The 16,675-nt window shown below is 51.0% G+C and overlaps 3 protein-coding genes across 3 annotated transcripts; all 3 read right to left on the reverse strand.

Annotated features, from left to right (window-relative positions):
* Nucleotides 1-2,243: 2,243 nt before the first annotated feature.
* On the reverse strand, nucleotides 2,244-6,722 carry LOC141580978 (protein FAM90A5-like). The gene is made up of 5 exons (XM_074384293.1): nucleotides 6,666-6,722; nucleotides 5,544-5,721; nucleotides 4,661-4,860; nucleotides 4,215-4,323; nucleotides 2,244-3,713 (listed from the first exon to the last, which is right to left on the reverse strand). Exons 2-5 carry the CDS (start codon nucleotides 5,664-5,666, stop codon nucleotides 2,760-2,762), a joined length of 1,386 nt encoding a protein of 461 aa, XP_074240394.1. The 5' UTR covers nucleotides 5,667-5,721; nucleotides 6,666-6,722; the 3' UTR covers nucleotides 2,244-2,759.
* Nucleotides 6,723-8,027: 1,305 nt separating this feature from the next.
* On the reverse strand, nucleotides 8,028-11,399 carry LOC120360604 (protein FAM90A5-like). The gene is made up of 4 exons (XM_039461078.2): nucleotides 11,277-11,399; nucleotides 10,439-10,638; nucleotides 9,993-10,101; nucleotides 8,028-9,491 (listed from the first exon to the last, which is right to left on the reverse strand). The coding sequence occupies exons 1-4, from the start codon at nucleotides 11,397-11,399 to the stop codon at nucleotides 8,538-8,540; spliced, it is 1,386 nt and encodes a 461-aa protein (XP_039317012.2). The 3' UTR covers nucleotides 8,028-8,537.
* Nucleotides 11,400-13,866: 2,467 nt separating this feature from the next.
* Nucleotides 13,867-15,874, reverse strand: LOC104650359 (proline-rich protein 23D1-like). Its single transcript, XM_010332587.3, has 4 exons — nucleotides 15,798-15,874; nucleotides 15,013-15,074; nucleotides 14,714-14,781; nucleotides 13,867-14,499 (listed from the first exon to the last, which is right to left on the reverse strand). Exons 1-4 carry the CDS (start codon nucleotides 15,872-15,874, stop codon nucleotides 13,867-13,869), a joined length of 840 nt encoding a protein of 279 aa, XP_010330889.1.
* Between the last annotated feature and the right edge of the window lie 801 nt (nucleotides 15,875-16,675).

The raw sequence follows: 16,675 nt of genomic DNA on the forward strand, positions 1-16,675 counted from the left end.
TCCTCGTCCTGCTCATCTTTGCCTTTGAGGAACATGTTTCATTGGACTCTGAGTACAAACAACTCACGTGTTCCTCTCTGTACATCACCCTTCACAGAGGGGAATCTTTTTTTTTTTGTTTGTTTTTTTTTTTTTTAGACGGAGTTTTACTCGTTACCCAGGCTGGAGTGCAATGGCGCGATCTCGGCTCACCGCAACCTCTGCCTCCTGGGTTCAGGCAATTCTCCTGCCTCAGCCTCCTGAGTAGCTGGGATTACAGGCACACGCCACCATGCCCAGCTAATTTTTAGTATTTTTTTTTTAGTAAAGACGGGGTTTCACCATGTTGACCTGGATGGTCTCGATCTCTTGACCTCGTGATCCAGCCGCCTCGGCCGCCCAAAGTGCTGGGATTACAGGCTTGAGCCACCGCGCCCGGCCGGGAATCTTTAATCTCTAATGCCTTTGTTTGATTTTACTATCAATATAATAATATCATTATTACCTTGATTATTGATATTCAGTTATTTTTATCAATGGAGTTAATATGAATTGTTCTTTTGTGGCTACTTATGCCATGATAAAGAAGTTATTAGTTCAGGAAGAACCTGCATTCTCAAGGTGAACAGAGGATCCCACCACACATGTGCAGACACATGCTTTCCTGCTGGACCTGTTAGTGCCTCCTGACCCTAAGGAACCTCCTGAATGATCCAAGACTCCACCAAGGCAGGTATCTGCTCGTGCATGCCTGAGAGCACCCAGGATGAAGCGAGGCGCTGAGAAACTGCATGACTTCCCGCCTGATCCCAAAAACTTTACAGGTGAACTGGATGCCACAGAAAGAGGACTGGCAAAACACAGTCACCAAAATTATGCCTAATTCTATTAAGAAACCCAGGAGCCACACTTGCTGCCATTAAGTGGACGAGCAGGAGCCTGTGAATGGGATCTTAGTCCTGCCTGAGATTCCACAGATGTTTCTATGTGACTTCAGATTTGATTTGTATTCCTTCATTATTCATGATTCAGGCTGGAACACCTGCTTACATCCCCACCCACCTGGGGCTCCACCCCCACCCCCCACCCCGAGCTGTCCTCTGAGTTTTCTGATTACATCGTTTCCTTCCACGCTCTTTGGTCATTTTGGTCATGGTTCCTTTTGCTGTCAGGGGAGCAGAGAGTTTATCTTATTGATTCTGGATACTGATACTTTCCAGGTGATCTACGTAATGAAGATAACAACGCTCCGTAGCAAGGAAAAGGGAGCAGCCTCTTGGTCTTTCTCAGAAAATCCCTCTCAGTTGAGAGGCCTCCTAATGTGGAATCCTGGTCAGAGTTGTTCCCAGCGCGGCTTTGCTGGGGTCTATTTGGCAAATGAAACTGTGCCTAGTTCTCGTGTGTACACCTGAAAGCGGCTTCATGGGGACCATCACAACTATCAATGCACACTTAGCATCACTATGAGCCAATTTCGGGCTTGCGGGTGCAAGCGTTACTCACCATGTCTGCAACGTGTGTGAGATTCACTTGGCGGAATTGGACTCCGTGCGGGTGTCGGTAGCGTGGGGCGGAGATTTTCCGGCTCCTGTGGAATTGTAGGAAGTCAAAGGTCCTGCCAAGGCCCGCCGTCCTCTAAGTCAACTCTGTCTCGGAGAAACAGTCTTGTCAAAGGTTTGGATTGCTAACGAAGTCAAGAACTGGGAAAGCTCCCGGAAAATTTGACGCAGACGCGGGGGTACTTGTTGGGGGTCGGGGATCCAAACGCTCCTGCTCCTGACCCACCGCTGTTGCCTCTGTCCGAGGAACAAGACCGCCAGGAAACCACGCAGCAGCCATGGCTTTTAAGGATACCAGTAAAACACCTGAATTCGAATCACTCTAATGAGCTGCAACGGAAAACCCATGGAGAAAGTGTGTGCTGACTTGATCAGAGGAGCAAAGGAAAAGAATCTCAAAGCGAAAGGAGCAGTTCGAATGTCTGCCAAGACTTTTAGAATGATGACAAGACAAACTCCTTGTGGGGAAGGTTCTAAGACATGGGATAATTTCCAGATGAAAATCCAAAAGCTACTCATTGGCTTGCACAGTCCTTCTGAGATTGTGAAGCAGATGACTTCCATCACTACTGAGCCAGGAGTTGGGCTGGAAGTCACCATTACACATGCTTAAGTCAAATATTTTAATAAATTGATTACCAGTTGTTAAAAAAAAAAACACCACGAAATGAGAGTAAAAGAGAGTCTGTCATCGTTTCCAATAATTTTATTAACTTCCAAACAAATTAATCACACATATTTACAAAGGCATTCCCTAGCACAATGTTCAAGGCTGAGGAAAACCCCAACAATGCTTTCCGCAGAACCCATCCCAGGGTCCAAAACACCAATCTCAGGGCAGGGCGTGGCTGAAGAGGGGCACCTGTCAGGGTTCCCTAACTTTTCCCATATTTAGTCACGTAGGGAGCAGACACAGAGTAATTCGTCTGTTTCCAGTCTCTTACACAACGAATCCCTGGCACAGAAGCTTTTCAGGGTGGGTTTCAGGAGACCCATTCCAAATACAGTTTTCCTCACCAGAATTCAAGTAGGCAGAGTCTCTGCAGCTGGTCCCTGCCTGAGCTGGGCTCCGACATGCACAGGAGCGCCTCAGATGCTGGGGAGCTTCGGAGTCAGCACACAAAGTCTGCTCCCCGCTCTGTGCTCCTCAGTCCAACAGTCCCCTCCGAGTCACGGGAGCTGGAGGCCAGGGATCTCTGCCACCTGCAGTCTCGCTCCAGGTCAGACCAGCTCCTCCTCGGAGGAAGAGGACACCTGAAGGTCCTCACAGAGGACACTCCGTGGGACACAAACACAGGGCCCCTCAGACTTCTCTGGGACATGAGGGCTCTGAGTCGGGAAGGCTCCCGGCCTCTTCGCAGAGTCGGGTGACGGAGCCGTGAGGAACGTGGAGCTCCACCCTCCGTCTCCCAGTCTCCTGAAGAGCATTCTGAGAGGCTGGTATCCATCCTGGCCGGCCGCTGGCTGGTGGGACACGGTGCAGGCCCGGACGGTAGGCAGGCAGGGTCTGCTGTGAGGAGGCTGCAGGTCGAGGCTGGGCACCTGGGCGGGTGTCCTCCTGCTCATCTGGGGTGACCTATTTGGTCTAAGTTCGGTTAGAGCTGGCGGAGGCTGTAGAGTCTCCAGGGCGCCCGGCTCCCCTCCCTGGATGCTGTTTTCGGCGATCTGGATGGGACCGAGTCTGGCTTTCTTGGGGACACTCAGGCAAGCCTGAATCGGAGCCTGGGCAGGCCTCTTGGCTCCTGGCCTGAAGCTGAGATTGGAGTCTAGGCCCAAGCTGTGTGTGGCGGCTGGTGGGCAGGGCTGTGACGTCACAGCAGGACGTTTGGCTTGTGCCTGGGGGTCGATGACAGGGTTCAGGCCCTGGGTGCTGGAGGCAGCCTGGGGAACCTCACGGCAGCCACCCTCAGGGCGGCTGTTTGTGGGCTTCACCAAGAGGAGAGGCTGCGGGCCACGGCCCCGGGATGCAGCCTGAGGGATGTGGGCCACGGCCCCTGTCTGTGGTTCCGTGGGTCCACGACTTGAGGAGGAGCTCACACTGGCTTTCCTGAGGGGAGACAGTGAAGCCCAGGTGGAGCCCCTGTCAGCAATTTTGGGAGCTGAGCCGTCGGTGAGAGCAGCGTCCACGACTGGCCTCCTCTTGGTGGTGTGGACTGGCATTGGCCTGCCTGCCCCCTGAAAGAAAGGAAACCACACACGTTAGATGTTCCTCCGCATCCAGCCGACAAAAAATCCAGCACAGCCAAACACAAGGTGCTTGCACCCAGACACTCTCCAGACAGTCTCGACAGGCAGTCATTGGAAGCAGGGACTGATCCTCAAGTGAGTGCTGGCCAGGATAAGACACTTGAAAAATGTGCCGTGGAACTAGGTGTAGTGATCTACAGAATATCATTGCTGAAGTGACTGTGTCTTGGGGATTCACTGGAGTGACCTAATGTCCTCCTGCCTCTAGGAAAGTGTTGTTGGCAGGCTTGCAATAGTCCGACAGAGAGAAAGCACCAGGAAATATGGCATCTTCAGATGCCTTCACCTGGAATCAATTAACCTGAAAGGGTCGTTGAGACCCTGAGGCTGAGAATGCCCCCAGTTCCCTCCCACAGCTGCAGGCCTGAACGGAAATCCCCCAGGGTAACCTGTAGGAGAGAAAGAGCAGGGGCCCAGGGTGACACTCACCGTCAGATAGTCACAGGGTTCCCCCGATTCTTTTCCACCGGGCAGCCGCTTGGATTGAGGTTTCCCGGAAATTATCTGGAGGAGAGCCTTCCTCTGCTGGTCCTGCGGCCTGCAGAACAGAAAAAGCTCAGGTGCTGCCCCCTAGTTTTCCCAGGGGACGGGGAGAACCCTATCTGAGCCCAGTCCCGTTTCCTGTTTGGGCACCTTCCCTCATGGGCCAGGCTTCCCTTCCTCCAGGCGGCCCTCTAGGCTTCCCAGCTAAGGACGTTCCTTTACATTCCATTGCTTTCCCCCTGTCCTGGGCAACCTCCATGAAACACCCCTGCCCCCCACCCCTGAATCTGTCTCCCAGGGTGAAGGGAGCTCCTGGGTGTGGCACCTGGGAGAACACCCAGCTCTTAGGTGGCAGTACCCAAAGAGCTGTGAAAACCCCTCCCACTGCTCACCTTGGTCTCTCTTCATTCTCTGCCTTCTCCTTGCTCCAGGGCCCCGGGTTCCCCTCAACCCGGGGCTTCCATGGCTTGAGGTTTTCCTTCCCTTCCACTTTGCCAGAGGTCTGGGGGACCAAGGCTCCGTTCCAGCGCTTCATGGGGCACCTCGTACTTGTGGCCTTGTGGCCAAACGCCCCGCAGTCTTTGCACTTGACCTGAGGGTGGAAAGAAAGTGCTGTCAGTGCACGAGCCTTTGAGGCAGAAATCAAACATCAAAAATGAGACAGGTTGTGAATTCAGAGCTCAATAGGGATTCTAGGGAGGGGACGGTGGTATGGGAGCCGCTAAGTGCTGGGAGAGCTCAGATACGGTGTTCCTTCCCAGAGCCCGTGTTACAGAGAAACCCTTAACGGGAAACACTCAGGGTTCTAATGGTCATGAGCATGAACCCAGTGTCAACAACACAGCCAAAGCTGGCTACATGGGATTCCAGGCAGGAAGGGAAGCTGCTCTCCAGGGTCTCTCAAGGGACCTATGGGGCCTGAGAGGAGGACCCAAGCCAGGCCCACCTTGGATAGAAAAAGAAATTTGGGCCGGGTGCGGTGGCTCATGCCTATAATCCCAGCACTTTGGGAGGCCGAGGCAGGTGGATCTCCTGAGGTCAGGAGTTCAACCAGCCTGGCCAACATGGTGAACCCTGTCTCATTAAAAAAAAGAAAAGAAAAGAAAAGAAAAGAAAAGAAAAGAAAAGAAAAGAAAACAAAAGAAAAGAGAAGAAAAGAAAAGAAAGAAAAGAGAAAGAAATCTTGGTGGTGGTGACAGAACTGTTTTGAATTCCACCCAGTCCCTGAGGACCACGAGATCCCCGGATGCTCAAAAGATCCAGGGCTAGACTTACCCTGGGATTTTCCTCATCGGGTGGGGGAACCCTTGGCCCAGCTGGGGCCCTCTGCTGCTTCTTGAGGGTCTGGGCTCTCATGAGTCTGTTTGCCCCTCTCTTGGGGTCACGGTGTGCCATCATCTTCACTTCCTGGTGGTTTGATGTCCACCTTTTTCAGGGTCGACCGTCGGGTCACCTGAATCACACACAAACAACACAAATCCATGGTTAAGCACACTGGACATTCACACACCCACAAGCCCTCACCTAATTCCTTGCTGGTGTGGTCATGAGGAGACCCGCCCAGCAGTTGGTCCAATCTGTGGGTCACAATATGATGTGCATCCTCAGATGACCATACGTTCCTCTGCCAGGATTGCCTGGTCCAAGAGGAAACCTCGCCTGCCAGGGGTCCCGTGGCCTCCCTATGGCGAGTGAGATTTCAACCCCCAACAACTGATTCTGGAGACTGGACTTAAGTCTATCACGATTCAGCCTACTAGGAAAGACATTCATTCTGTCTCCCTTGACGCTCACAACAATCCAAAGTTTAGGGCATGGTCTACGGGCCCCTTTGGCAGGTCTATTTTAAATCAGGAATAACAGATGCTTCCTATCACCACTTGATTCGCTCCTCTGGACATTTGATTTGGCAGCCAAATAGAAATTCATAAAAAGAAATCATGTTTCTCTCCATCACCCCAGCTGGTTATGGTCTTTCCTGTTGTATCTTTTTGGCTGAGCTCCAGCCCCAGTCCCTGTCTTTATTTTTCTGGTATTTTATAGGAGCCATACGAATTATGGAAACAAAGGGTGAACCTAGCCCGTAACAATTTCTTACATGACTAAACGGCAAACCACCCTCGTTCCAAAATTCTCTTTCCATTAACTCAGCAATTTGACATGATGGAGAACATTTCTGTTCCCATTTCCATCTCGATCATCTTTCCAGAAATGGAAAGTAGATGGAAATACGTTCTGAGTTTCTGTTCCAGGAAATACTAGTAACAAGAACACACATCTTACCCTATCATGTAGTCATTACCCCAATGTGACCTGTTCCTTTCACTCTTCTTTGTCTATTTTCCTCCCAACCCCTCAGGGATGATGTGAGACAAACAATTTTTTAGTGAAACTAACCTGAAATGGCAGGTCTGCTATAGTTCCTCGGCTGGCGCTCAGGTGGGCAGATATCGGAGCAGCCCGGCTGGAAGCCATGCAGCCTCCAGGAAGCCAGAGGAAGCGGCCGAGAGGGAGCCAGGCTCTGCAGGCTGCCTTTTATACTGCCTCTGGAGACACCCTTCCGGAAATGTACCCTGACCTAATCAACTTAATTCAATTACGTGACCCGGCAATGTCTGTCTACAAAGCCCACTCCAAGATGATGTTCACTACTGACAAACATTCTAAAACCCTTATGTACACCAGCAAGCTTGGAAGATTCTGTGTCTCCTCTCAGGAAGATTCCATTTGCACATGTAGCTCTGTCTCATTTTACATGGTGTTTTTTAGAAGGTGGGGAAATAGACACAGTTGAACTGGGCCATTTCCCATGGGATGCACTGCAGCTGTTGAAGCTTGATTTCCCCTTTAATTTGCCTTTCATTAATTATTCAGGATTCAGGTTGCAACACCTGCTTACCAACTCCCCACGCCCATCACCAGCCCCCCACCCGACCACCTTGAGCTGCTTCCGTGAGCTTTCTGATCATATCGTTTCCTTCCATGCTCTTTGGACATTTTGGTCATGATCCTGTTTGCTCTCAGGGGAGCAGAGAGTTTATCCTGTTGATTTTGGATACTGACACTTTTTAGATTATGTAGATAATCAAGATAATGACCCTGAATAGCAACGGATGGGGAGCCATTTGTTGGTCTTTCTCAGAACATCTCTCTCAGTTCAGAGACCTCCTAGATGTGGAATTCTGGTCAGGGTTGTTCCCAGGTCCGAGGATGGAGTCAGCCTGTGCATGACGGATGTCTTTGCCTGACTCTTTCAGTGATTCTCAACCTCACCTACTCTTAGGATCATGTGGGAAGTGACTAAAAGGCTCTGGGCTCAGGCATCCGAAAAGAAGAGGGGATGAATCTTTGACCTCGGAATGTACTTCAGCTTTACTGGGGTCTACTTGGCAAATGAAACTGTGCCTAGTGTTCTTGTGCACACCCAGATGCAGCTTCATGGGAACCATCACAATCTTCACCGCACACTTGGCATCCCGGTGAGGCAACCAGGGACTCCTTGGGGCAGGCAGTGCTCACCACGTCTGCAATGTGTGTGATTCCCTTGGTGGAATTTGACTGGGTATGTGTGTTGGCAGAGTGGGGTGGAGATTTTCCAACACCTGTGGATATTTAGGAAACCAAAGGGAGAAACACTCTGGTCACTGCTATGGATTGCTAACAAAGTCCAGAAATGTTCAAGCCCTAGGAAAATCGGCAAAGAACAAACACGCAATTAGAGTCGAAAGACACGATGTGATGTTTTCCAATAATTTTATTAACTTCCAAACAAATTAATCACACATATTTACAAAGGCATTCCCTAGCACAATGTTCAAGGCTGAGGAAAACCCCAACAATGCTTTCCGCAGAACCCATCCCAGGGTCCAAAACACCAATCTCAGGGCAGGGCGTGGCTGAAGAGGGGCACCTGTCAGGGTTCCCTAACTTTTCCCATATTTAGTCACGTAGGGAGCAGACACAGAGTAATTCGTCTGTTTCCAGTCTCTTACACAACGAATCCCTGGCACAGAAGCTTTTCAGGGTGGGTTTCAGGAGACCCATTCCAAATACAGTTTTCCTCACCAGAATTCAAGTAGGCAGAGTCTCTGCAGCTGGTCCCTGCCTGAGCTGGGCTCCGACATGCACAGGAGCGCCTCAGATGCTGGGGAGCTTCGGAGTCAGCACACAAAGTCTGCTCCCCGCTCTGTGCTCCTCAGTCCAACAGTCCCCTCCGAGTCACGGGAGCTGGAGGCCAGGGATCTCTGCCACCTGCAGTCTCGCTCCAGGTCAGACCAGCTCCTCCTCGGAGGAAGAGGACACCTGAAGGTCCTCACAGAGGACACTCCGTGGGACACAAACACAGGGCCCCTCAGACTTCTCTGGGACATGAGGGCTCTGAGTCGGGAAGGCTCCCGGCCTCTTCGCAGAGTCGGGTGACGGAGCCGTGAGGAACGTGGAGCTCCACCCTCCGTCTCCCAGTCTCCTGAAGAGCATTCTGAGAGGCTGGTAACCATCCTGGCCGGCCGCTGGCTGGTGGGACACGGTGCAGGCCTGGACGGTAGGCAGGCAGGGTCTGCTGTGAGGAGGCTGCAGGTCGAGGCTGGGCACCTGGGCGGGTGTCCTCCTGCTCATCTGGGGTGACCTATTTGGTCTAAGTTCGGTTAGAGCTGGCGGAGGCTGTAGAGTCTCCAGGGCGCCCGGCTCCCCTCCCTGGATGCTGTTTTCGGCGATCTGGATGGGACCGAGTCTGGCTTTCTTGGGGACACTCAGGCAAGCCTGAATCGGAGCCTGGGCAGGCCTCTTGGCTCCTGGCCTGAAGCTGAGATTGGAGTCTAGGCCCGAGCTGTGTGTGGCGGCTGGTGGGCAGGGCTGTGAGGTCACAGCAGGACGTTTGGCTTGTGCCTGGGGGTCGATGACAGGGTTCAGGCCGTGGGTGCTGGAGGCAGACTTGGGAACCTCACGGGAGCCACCCTCAGGGCGGCCGTTTGTGGGCTTCACCAAGAGGAGAGGCTGCGGGCCACGGCCCCGGAATGCAGCCTGAGGCATGTGGGCCACGGCCCCTGTCTGTGGTTCCGTGGGTCCACGACTTGAGGAGGAGCTCACACTGGCTTTCCTGAGGGGAGACAGTGAAGCCCAGGTGGTGCCCCTGTCAGCAATTTTGGGAGCTGCGCCGTCGGTGAGAGCAGCGTCCACGACTGGCCTCCTCTTGGTGGTGTGGACTGGCATTGGCCTGCCTGCCCCCTGAAAGAAAGGAAACCACACACGTTAGATGTTCCTCCGCATCCAGCCGACAAAAAATCCAGCACAGCCAAACACAAGGTGCTTGCACCCAGACACTCTCCAGACAGTCTCGACAGGCAGTCATTGGAAGCAGGGACTGATCCTCAAGTGAGTGCTGGCCAGGACAAGACACTTGAAAAATGTGCCGTGGAACTAGGTGTGGTGATCTACAGAATATCATCGCTGAAGTGACTCTGTCTTGGTGATTCACTGGAGTGACCTAATGTCCTCCTGCCGCTAGGAAAGTGTTGTTGGCAGGCTTGCAATAGTCCGACAGAGAGAAAGCACCAGGAAATACGGCATCTTCAGATGCCTTCACCTGGAATCAATTAACCTGAAAGGGTCGTTGAGACCCTGAGGCTGAGAATGCCCCCAGTTCCCTCCCACAGCTGCGGGCCTGAACGGAAATCCCCCAGGGTAACCTGTAGGAGAGAAAGAGCAGGGGCCCAGGGTGACACTCACCGTCAGATAGTCACAGGGTTCCCCCGATTCTTTTCCACCGGGCAGCCGCTTGGATTGAGGTTTCCCGGAAATTATCTGGAGGAGAGCCTTCCTCTGCTGGTCCTGCGGCCTGCAGAACAGAAAAAGCTCAGGTGCTGCCCCCTAGTTTTCCCAGGGGACGGGGAGAACCCTATCTGAGCCCAGTCCCGTTTCCTGTTTGGGCACCTTCCCTCATGGGCCAGGCTTCCCTTCCTCCAGGCGGCCCTCTAGGCTTCCCAGCTAAGGACGTTCCTCTACATTCCATTGCTTTCCCCCTGTCCTGGGCAACCTCCATGAAACACCCCTGCCCCCCACCCCTGAATCTGTCTCCCAGGGTGAAGGGAGCTCCTGAGTGTGGCACCTGGGAGAACACCCAGCTCTTAGGTGGCAGTACCCAAAGAGCTGTGAAAACCCCTCCCACTGCTCACCTTGGTCTCTCTTCATTCTCTGCCTTCTCCTTGCTCCAGGGCCCCGGGTTCCCCTCAACCCGGGGCTTCCATGGCTTGAGGTTTTCCTTCCCTTCTTGTTTGCCAGAGGTCTGGGGGACCAAGGCTCCGTTCCAGCGCTTCATGGGGCACCTCGTACTTGTGGCCTTGTGGCCAAACGCCCCGCAGTCTTTGCACTTGACCTGAGGGTGGAAAGAAAGTGCTGTCAGTGCACGAGCCTTTGAGGCAGAAATCCAAGATCAAAAATGAGACAGGTTGTGAATTCAGAGCTCAGTAGGGATTCTAGGGAGGGGACGGTGGTATGGGAGCCGCTAAGTGCTGGGAGAGCTCTGATACGGCGTTCCTTCCCAGAGCCCGTGTTACAGAGAAACCCTTAATGGGAAACACTCAGGGTTCTAATGGTCATGAGCATGAACCCAGTGTCAACAACACAGCCAAAGCTGGCTACATGGGATTCCAGGCAGGAAGGGAAGCTGCTCTCCAGGGTCTCTCAAGGGACCTATGGGGCCTGAGAGGAGGACCCAAGCCAGGCCCACCTTGGATAGAACAAGAAATTTGGGCCGGGTGCGGTGGCTCATGCCTATAATCCCAGCACTTTGGGAGGCCGAGGCAGGTGGATCTCCTGAGGTCAGGAGTTCAACCAGCCTGGCCAACATGGTGAACCCTGTCTCATTAAAAAAAAGAAAAGAAAAGAGAAGAAAAGGAAATTAAGAAAAGAGAAAGAAATCTTGGTGGTGGTGACAGAACTGTTTTGAATTCCACCCAGTCCCTGAGGACCACGAGATCCCCGGATGCTCAAAAGATCCAGGGCTAGACTTACCCTGGGATTTTCCTCATCGGGTGGGGGAACCCTTGGCCCAGCTGGGGCCCTCTGCTGCTTCTTGAGGGTCTGGGCTCTCATGAGTCTGTTTGCCCCTCTCTTGGGGTCACGGTGTGCCATCATCTTCACTTCCTGGCGCTTTGATGTCCACCTTTTTCAGGGTCGACCGTCGGGTCACCTGAATCACACACAACACAAATCCATGGTTAAGCGCACTGGAGATTCACATACCCAGAAGCCCTCACCTAATTCCTTGCTGATGTGGTCATGAGGAGACCCGCCCAGCAGTTGGTCCAATCTGTGGATCACAATGTGATGTGCATCCTCAGATGACCATACATTCCTCTGCCAGGATTGCCTGGTCCAAGAGGAAACCTCGCCTGCCACGGGGCCCGTGGCCTCCCTATGGCGAGTGAGATTTCAACCCCCAACAACTGATTCTGGAGACTGGACTTAAGTCTATCACGATTCAGCCTACTAGGAAAGACATTCATTCTGTCTCCCTTGACGCTCACAACAATCCAAAGTTTAGGGCATGGTCTACGGGCCCCTTTGGCAGGTCTATTTTAAATCAGGAATAACAGATGCTTCCTATCACCACTTGATTCGCTCCTCTGGACATTTGATTTGGCAGCCAAATAGAAATTCATAAAAAGAAATCATGTTTCTCTCCATCACCCCAGCTGGTTATGGTCTTTCCTGTTGTATCTTTTTGGCTGAGCTCCAGCCCCAGTCCCTGTCTTTATTTTTCTGGTATTTTATAGGAGCCATACGAATTATGGAAACAAAGGGTGAACCTAGCCCGTAGCAATTTCTTACATGACTAAACGGCAAACCACTCTCGTTTCAAAATTCTCTTTCCATTAACTCAGCAATTTGACATGATGGAGAACATTTCTGTTCCCATTTCCATCTCGATCATCTTTCCAGAAATGGAAAGAAGATGGAAATACGTTCTGAGTTTCTTTTCCAGGAAATACTAGTAACAAGAACACACATCTTACCCTATCATGTAGTCATTACCCCAATGTGACCTGTTCCTTTCACTCTTCTTTGTCTATTTTCCTCCCAAACCCTCAGGGATGATGTGAGACAAACAATTTTTTAGTGAAACTAACCTGAAATGGCAGGTCTGCTATAGTTCCTCGACTGGCGCTCAGGTGGGCAGATATCGGAGCAGCCCGGCTGGAAGCGATGCAGCCTCCAGGAAGCCAGAGGAAGCGGCCGAGAGGGAGCCAGGCTCTGCAGGCTGCCTTTTATACTGCCTCTGGAGACACCCTTCCGGAAATGTACCCTGACCTAATCAACTTAATTCAATTACATGACCCGGCAATGTCTGTCTACAAAGCCCACTCCAAGATGATGTTCCCTACTGACAAACATTCTAAAACCCTGTTGTACACCAGCAAGCTTTGAAGATTCTGCGTCTCCTCTCAGGAAGATTCTGTTTGCGCATGTAGCTCTGTCTCATTTTCCATGGTGTTTTTTAGAAGGTGGGGAAATAGACACAGTTGAACTGGGCCATTTCCCATGGGATGCACTGCAGCTGTTGAAGCTTGATTCCCCTATACTTTGCCTTTCATTAATTATTCAGATTCAGGTTGCAACACCTGCTTACCAACTCCCCACGCCCATCACCAGCCCCCCACCCAACCACCTTGAGCTAGTTCCGTGAGCTTTCTGATCGTATTGTTTCCTTCCATGCTCTTTGATCATTTTGGTCATAATCCTGTTTGCTCTGAGGGGAGCAGAAAGTTTATCCTATTGATTTTGTATACTGACACTTTTTAGGTTATGTAGATAATCAGGATAATGACCTTCAATAGCAATGGAAGTGAATTTGGAGCTTCTCCCTAAAGAAGAGAAAATGGAGCAGGCGGATGAGGAGGGGAAAAAAGAAGGGGAGGAGATGGTAGGGAGAGGGGAAGGGGGAGGAGGGGGGAGGGGGAGGGGGAGGAAAGAGGAAGAGAAGGAGGAAGAGGATGAAGTGAGCCTGAAAGGAGGAGCAGGAGAAGGAGCAGGAAGCGCAATTGTCAGAAAGGTAGCAGTTGTTTCATGAGTACATGAATAAGAAACCCAAACAATGGAAAACAAAACTGAACAAAGGCAAATGTCAATGGAAACAGGACAAGCGAGAGCAGAAGAGTGTCTCAGCTGGAAGCAAACACAGCAGTCCCCACTACTTCATTCAACAGCATCAATATTTATTCAAAAGCATCGGCCTGGGAATCGGGGGAAGCGGGACTAAGACAAGGAATGGAGCGCCTGTGCACCTCCGCCAGCTCTCCCAGGCAGGCGTCAGGGCTTCAGCCCAGTGTGGTTGGATTTAAGCAGTTAAATAAGGAAGAGAAATTCTACGGGACAGCGTGTGTGAAGTGAAATGCGATCATTTTATTTGAACTCCCTGCAGCGGCCCCCGTCGCTGCAGCATCTGGGGGCCTCTGCTGTTGAAGACAGTGGATGATGATGGGAAACAGCAAAGGGGAAGCAAGACGTCCCTGGAATTAGTCTCTCTCCGCATACAGCGAATGCACTAAGGAGTCGGACAGTGTCTGACCTGTCAATTCGAGGGGGCGGTTCTTGGGTTAAATCACTCCCTGAAGAGACATCTTCGTGCCTTGCGAGGCCGCCTATGGTGAATCCTGTGATAGATCTGGGGGCCAGGACTTGGTGAAGGGGGCATAGGTCTGAGGGAGGAGGTGCACAGCAGCTCCATACCATGCAGGCTGAAAATGTAGTCGTCCGGTTTACTGCGTCGCACTGGACTGGGTGTGGGCGGTAGAGGGTAGCGCTGGGGGAAGGCTGCCAGACGGCGTGGAATGCACAACGGGGTTACTAGGAAAGAAGGGCTGATCCCAGCCATGTGGTTTGCTGGGGGCATCATCAAGGGCTGATGATATAGGGGTGCTGCCTCCCCCTCTTCTGCAGGCGCAAGAGGCGCATTCTCTCTTCTCATGTCTGAGATGTCTCCATCTTCATCATGGATCTCCACGGTGAAGTCATCAACGGAGGGCAAGATGTACTGGATCTGCACAGGGGACTGCAGGCTGTCTGGTGACCTCAGGTCCTGCTCAGGGACAATTACAAGGGCGGTGTTATCCACGGTCAGCTGTAGGGCTGTCTCTGGGGCCAGGATAATGATGCCCTCTTCCAGGATCAGCGTCACTTCTGTCTCTTCTTCCAAGATCACGATGAACTCCTCTGTGCTGGAATCCTGCTGCACCTGTGGAAAGACAGTCCTCAGCGTTCTCCCCTCAGAAAGGATGCAAATGAGGCTCATAGGAAGGGAGATGCCAGGAGCTTCCCCCTCCACAACTTTAAAATACAAACTCCCTCTCAGTCTGACCCACCTAAATGTACATCCCCTGGATGTCCCTTGAGCCTGAAGATTGTGCAGCACTGTACAATGTTTGCCATGCAGGGACACAGGAACTTACCTGGGAAGGTTCCAGGGACTGGCATGAATCCTGGTGCGGAGCTTCTAGAACTGAGGGTGTTTCTGCACCTGTAGAGAGACCACAGTGAGGGAGGTTAAGGCTCTCTTCCAGCAAAAGTCTCTTGGATTTGAGAATATGACCTTCAGAAATCCACAACCTAGCACAGGCCAGCCTCAGGACACCAGCCCTCAACAGCCCACTCACCCTGCAGGAATACCCTCTCCATTTATGGTATTTTGAGACACGACGCTGACTTCCAGGCATGGGGATCTTAAGACATATCAGGGAGAGTGCCTTACCTGTCCCGGGATGCTGCTCCACTCGGCGACGTTTGGGTGGATTCATTTGTGTGGCAGCCAAGCTTTAGGACAGAATGGGACCTATCAGTCTTCCACACAGTGACACAGAGTCCATTCCCACAAGCCAAAAACTCCATTTGTCATCCGGCACACATTCTTCCTGTGGCCCTAGGTCAAGTGCCCTTGTGCTCAACTCCAAATTGTAGCTGTACCCAGTAAGCTCTAACACGCGCCTCTCACCCTACCTTTTCCAAAGCCCTTTCCTACTGGTGCATGTATGTGATCTGGAATGGTGACCACAGCAAACAGTTTGCTTTTTTCAGGAGCTCATCCACATGAGAAGGAGGGGCATCTCATTAGGTCTGAGGACTTTAGGAGAAGATGTTGGTATTTCAGGTATCTGACCCCTGTGTCTATGCAGTTACAGTATGAAAGAAGTGAGAGATGATGGGAAATGTTTCATTTTCTAGTGAGCACAAGGAATGAATTTAGATCATGCCCACAGTTTCCGTGTCTCCACACACAAGGCGACTTTCGTTTAGAGAGGCATAGATTGACAGCGGAGGAAGCCTGAGATGAGCCCCCTAACATGTTCCAGAAACCCCCCATGCTGGTTACATCCTGTGGGCCTCCACTGTGGGTCTTATATCTTCCCTACATGTTCTAAGTTTATAATATTCAACGCCTTCTCTGCCCTAGTTTGGCCCTTTATTACACATTCACACACACACACAGTCACACGTCAACCTCCTGGCAACCCAAAGCGGACACACATCCCAACATACCTGCTCTCTCCTTGACTGTCACTTTGCAATTCTGTCCAGAAATCACTGGGGCTTCTTGGGCACCGGTAACCATACATAGTAAAGTTTCTCTAGATTTGCTTGTATCAGAAAAATCTCAATCTTTGACTTACGTTCTGTAAATCTATACAGTCTATGACTTGATCTTTTCCTTTACCCGAAGAAAATGATCAGCTCAGCACAGCCAGAACATGGGAGAGTGTGCCCTGGCCTAGGACACGTCGGACGATGCTTTGGTAGAATGACATCTTGGGGAAGTTCCAAGAGGCTTATAAGAGGTAGAGCCATGGGATTTGTCTAAAGGGATGAATGTGATTGGCTAGTGCTGCTGATGAAATAATAGGAGGGACCTGCATGGGAGTACTTTTATCAAAACTCAATCAATAAGGCTGTGCCCTTGTCATAATTAGCTTAATCTAATCAAAGTCAATCCGATGTAACTTCTACTCCGATTCACCATATAATTGTGATATAAAATATCAGTATTTTAAAATAGTGCTATTTACATTCTATTGTACTTTGTTCATTAATTAGGAAAGACAACTATTTTTTGAAAGGTTCATGTGTATAGTCGTTTCTGGGTAAACATAAAGGATTGGTTCTAGGAAACTTTGAATTTGTGGATGCTTCAGTCCCTTGAATAAATCGGGATAGAATTTAGACGTAGCGTAATCATATTAATTCATTTAGCTTAAATTATCTCTAGATTACTTACAGCACCTAATACAATGCCCAGACCGCACATCATTTATGTGTTCTCAATAAAGAATTTGGTGAACGAAAAATTCAAATTTTGGGTGTGGGGGGAAACTTGTGTAAATATTTTCTGATTATTTTCTATTCAAGATTAGTTGAATTCA

The sequence above is a fragment of the Saimiri boliviensis genome, chromosome 13, assembly GCF_048565385.1.
Source record: "Saimiri boliviensis isolate mSaiBol1 chromosome 13, mSaiBol1.pri, whole genome shotgun sequence".
Lineage (NCBI taxonomy): Eukaryota > Metazoa > Chordata > Mammalia > Primates > Cebidae > Saimiri > Saimiri boliviensis.

Coding starts and splice junctions, on each gene's coding strand:
- LOC141580978 (XM_074384293.1), bottom strand. CDS start 5,666: ATGATGGCACACCGTGACCCCAAGAGAGGGGCAAACAGACTCATGAGA. Junction 4,324..4,660: donor GAGAATGAAGAGAGACCAAG/GTGAGCAGTGGG, acceptor TCTGTTCTGCAG/GCCGCAGGACCAGCAGAGGA. Junction 3,714..4,214: donor AACCCTGTGACTATCTGACG/GTGAGTGTCACC, acceptor CCTTTCTTTCAG/GGGGCAGGCAGGCCAATGCC.
- LOC120360604 (XM_039461078.2), bottom strand. CDS start 11,399: ATGATGGCACACCGTGACCCCAAGAGAGGGGCAAACAGACTCATGAGA. Junction 10,639..11,276: donor CCGATGAGGAAAATCCCAGG/GTAAGTCTAGCC, acceptor TTCCACCCTCAG/GTCAAGTGCAAAGACTGCGG. Junction 10,102..10,438: donor GAGAATGAAGAGAGACCAAG/GTGAGCAGTGGG, acceptor TCTGTTCTGCAG/GCCGCAGGACCAGCAGAGGA.
- LOC104650359 (XM_010332587.3), bottom strand. CDS start 15,874: ATGTATGGTTACCGGTGCCCAAGAAGCCCCAGTGATTTCTGGACAGAA. Junction 14,782..15,012: donor GGAGCAGCATCCCGGGACAG/GTAAGGCACTCT, acceptor GTCTCTCTACAG/GTGCAGAAACACCCTCAGTT. Junction 14,500..14,713: donor AGTCCCTGGAACCTTCCCAG/GTAAGTTCCTGT, acceptor GTCTTTCCACAG/GTGCAGCAGGATTCCAGCAC.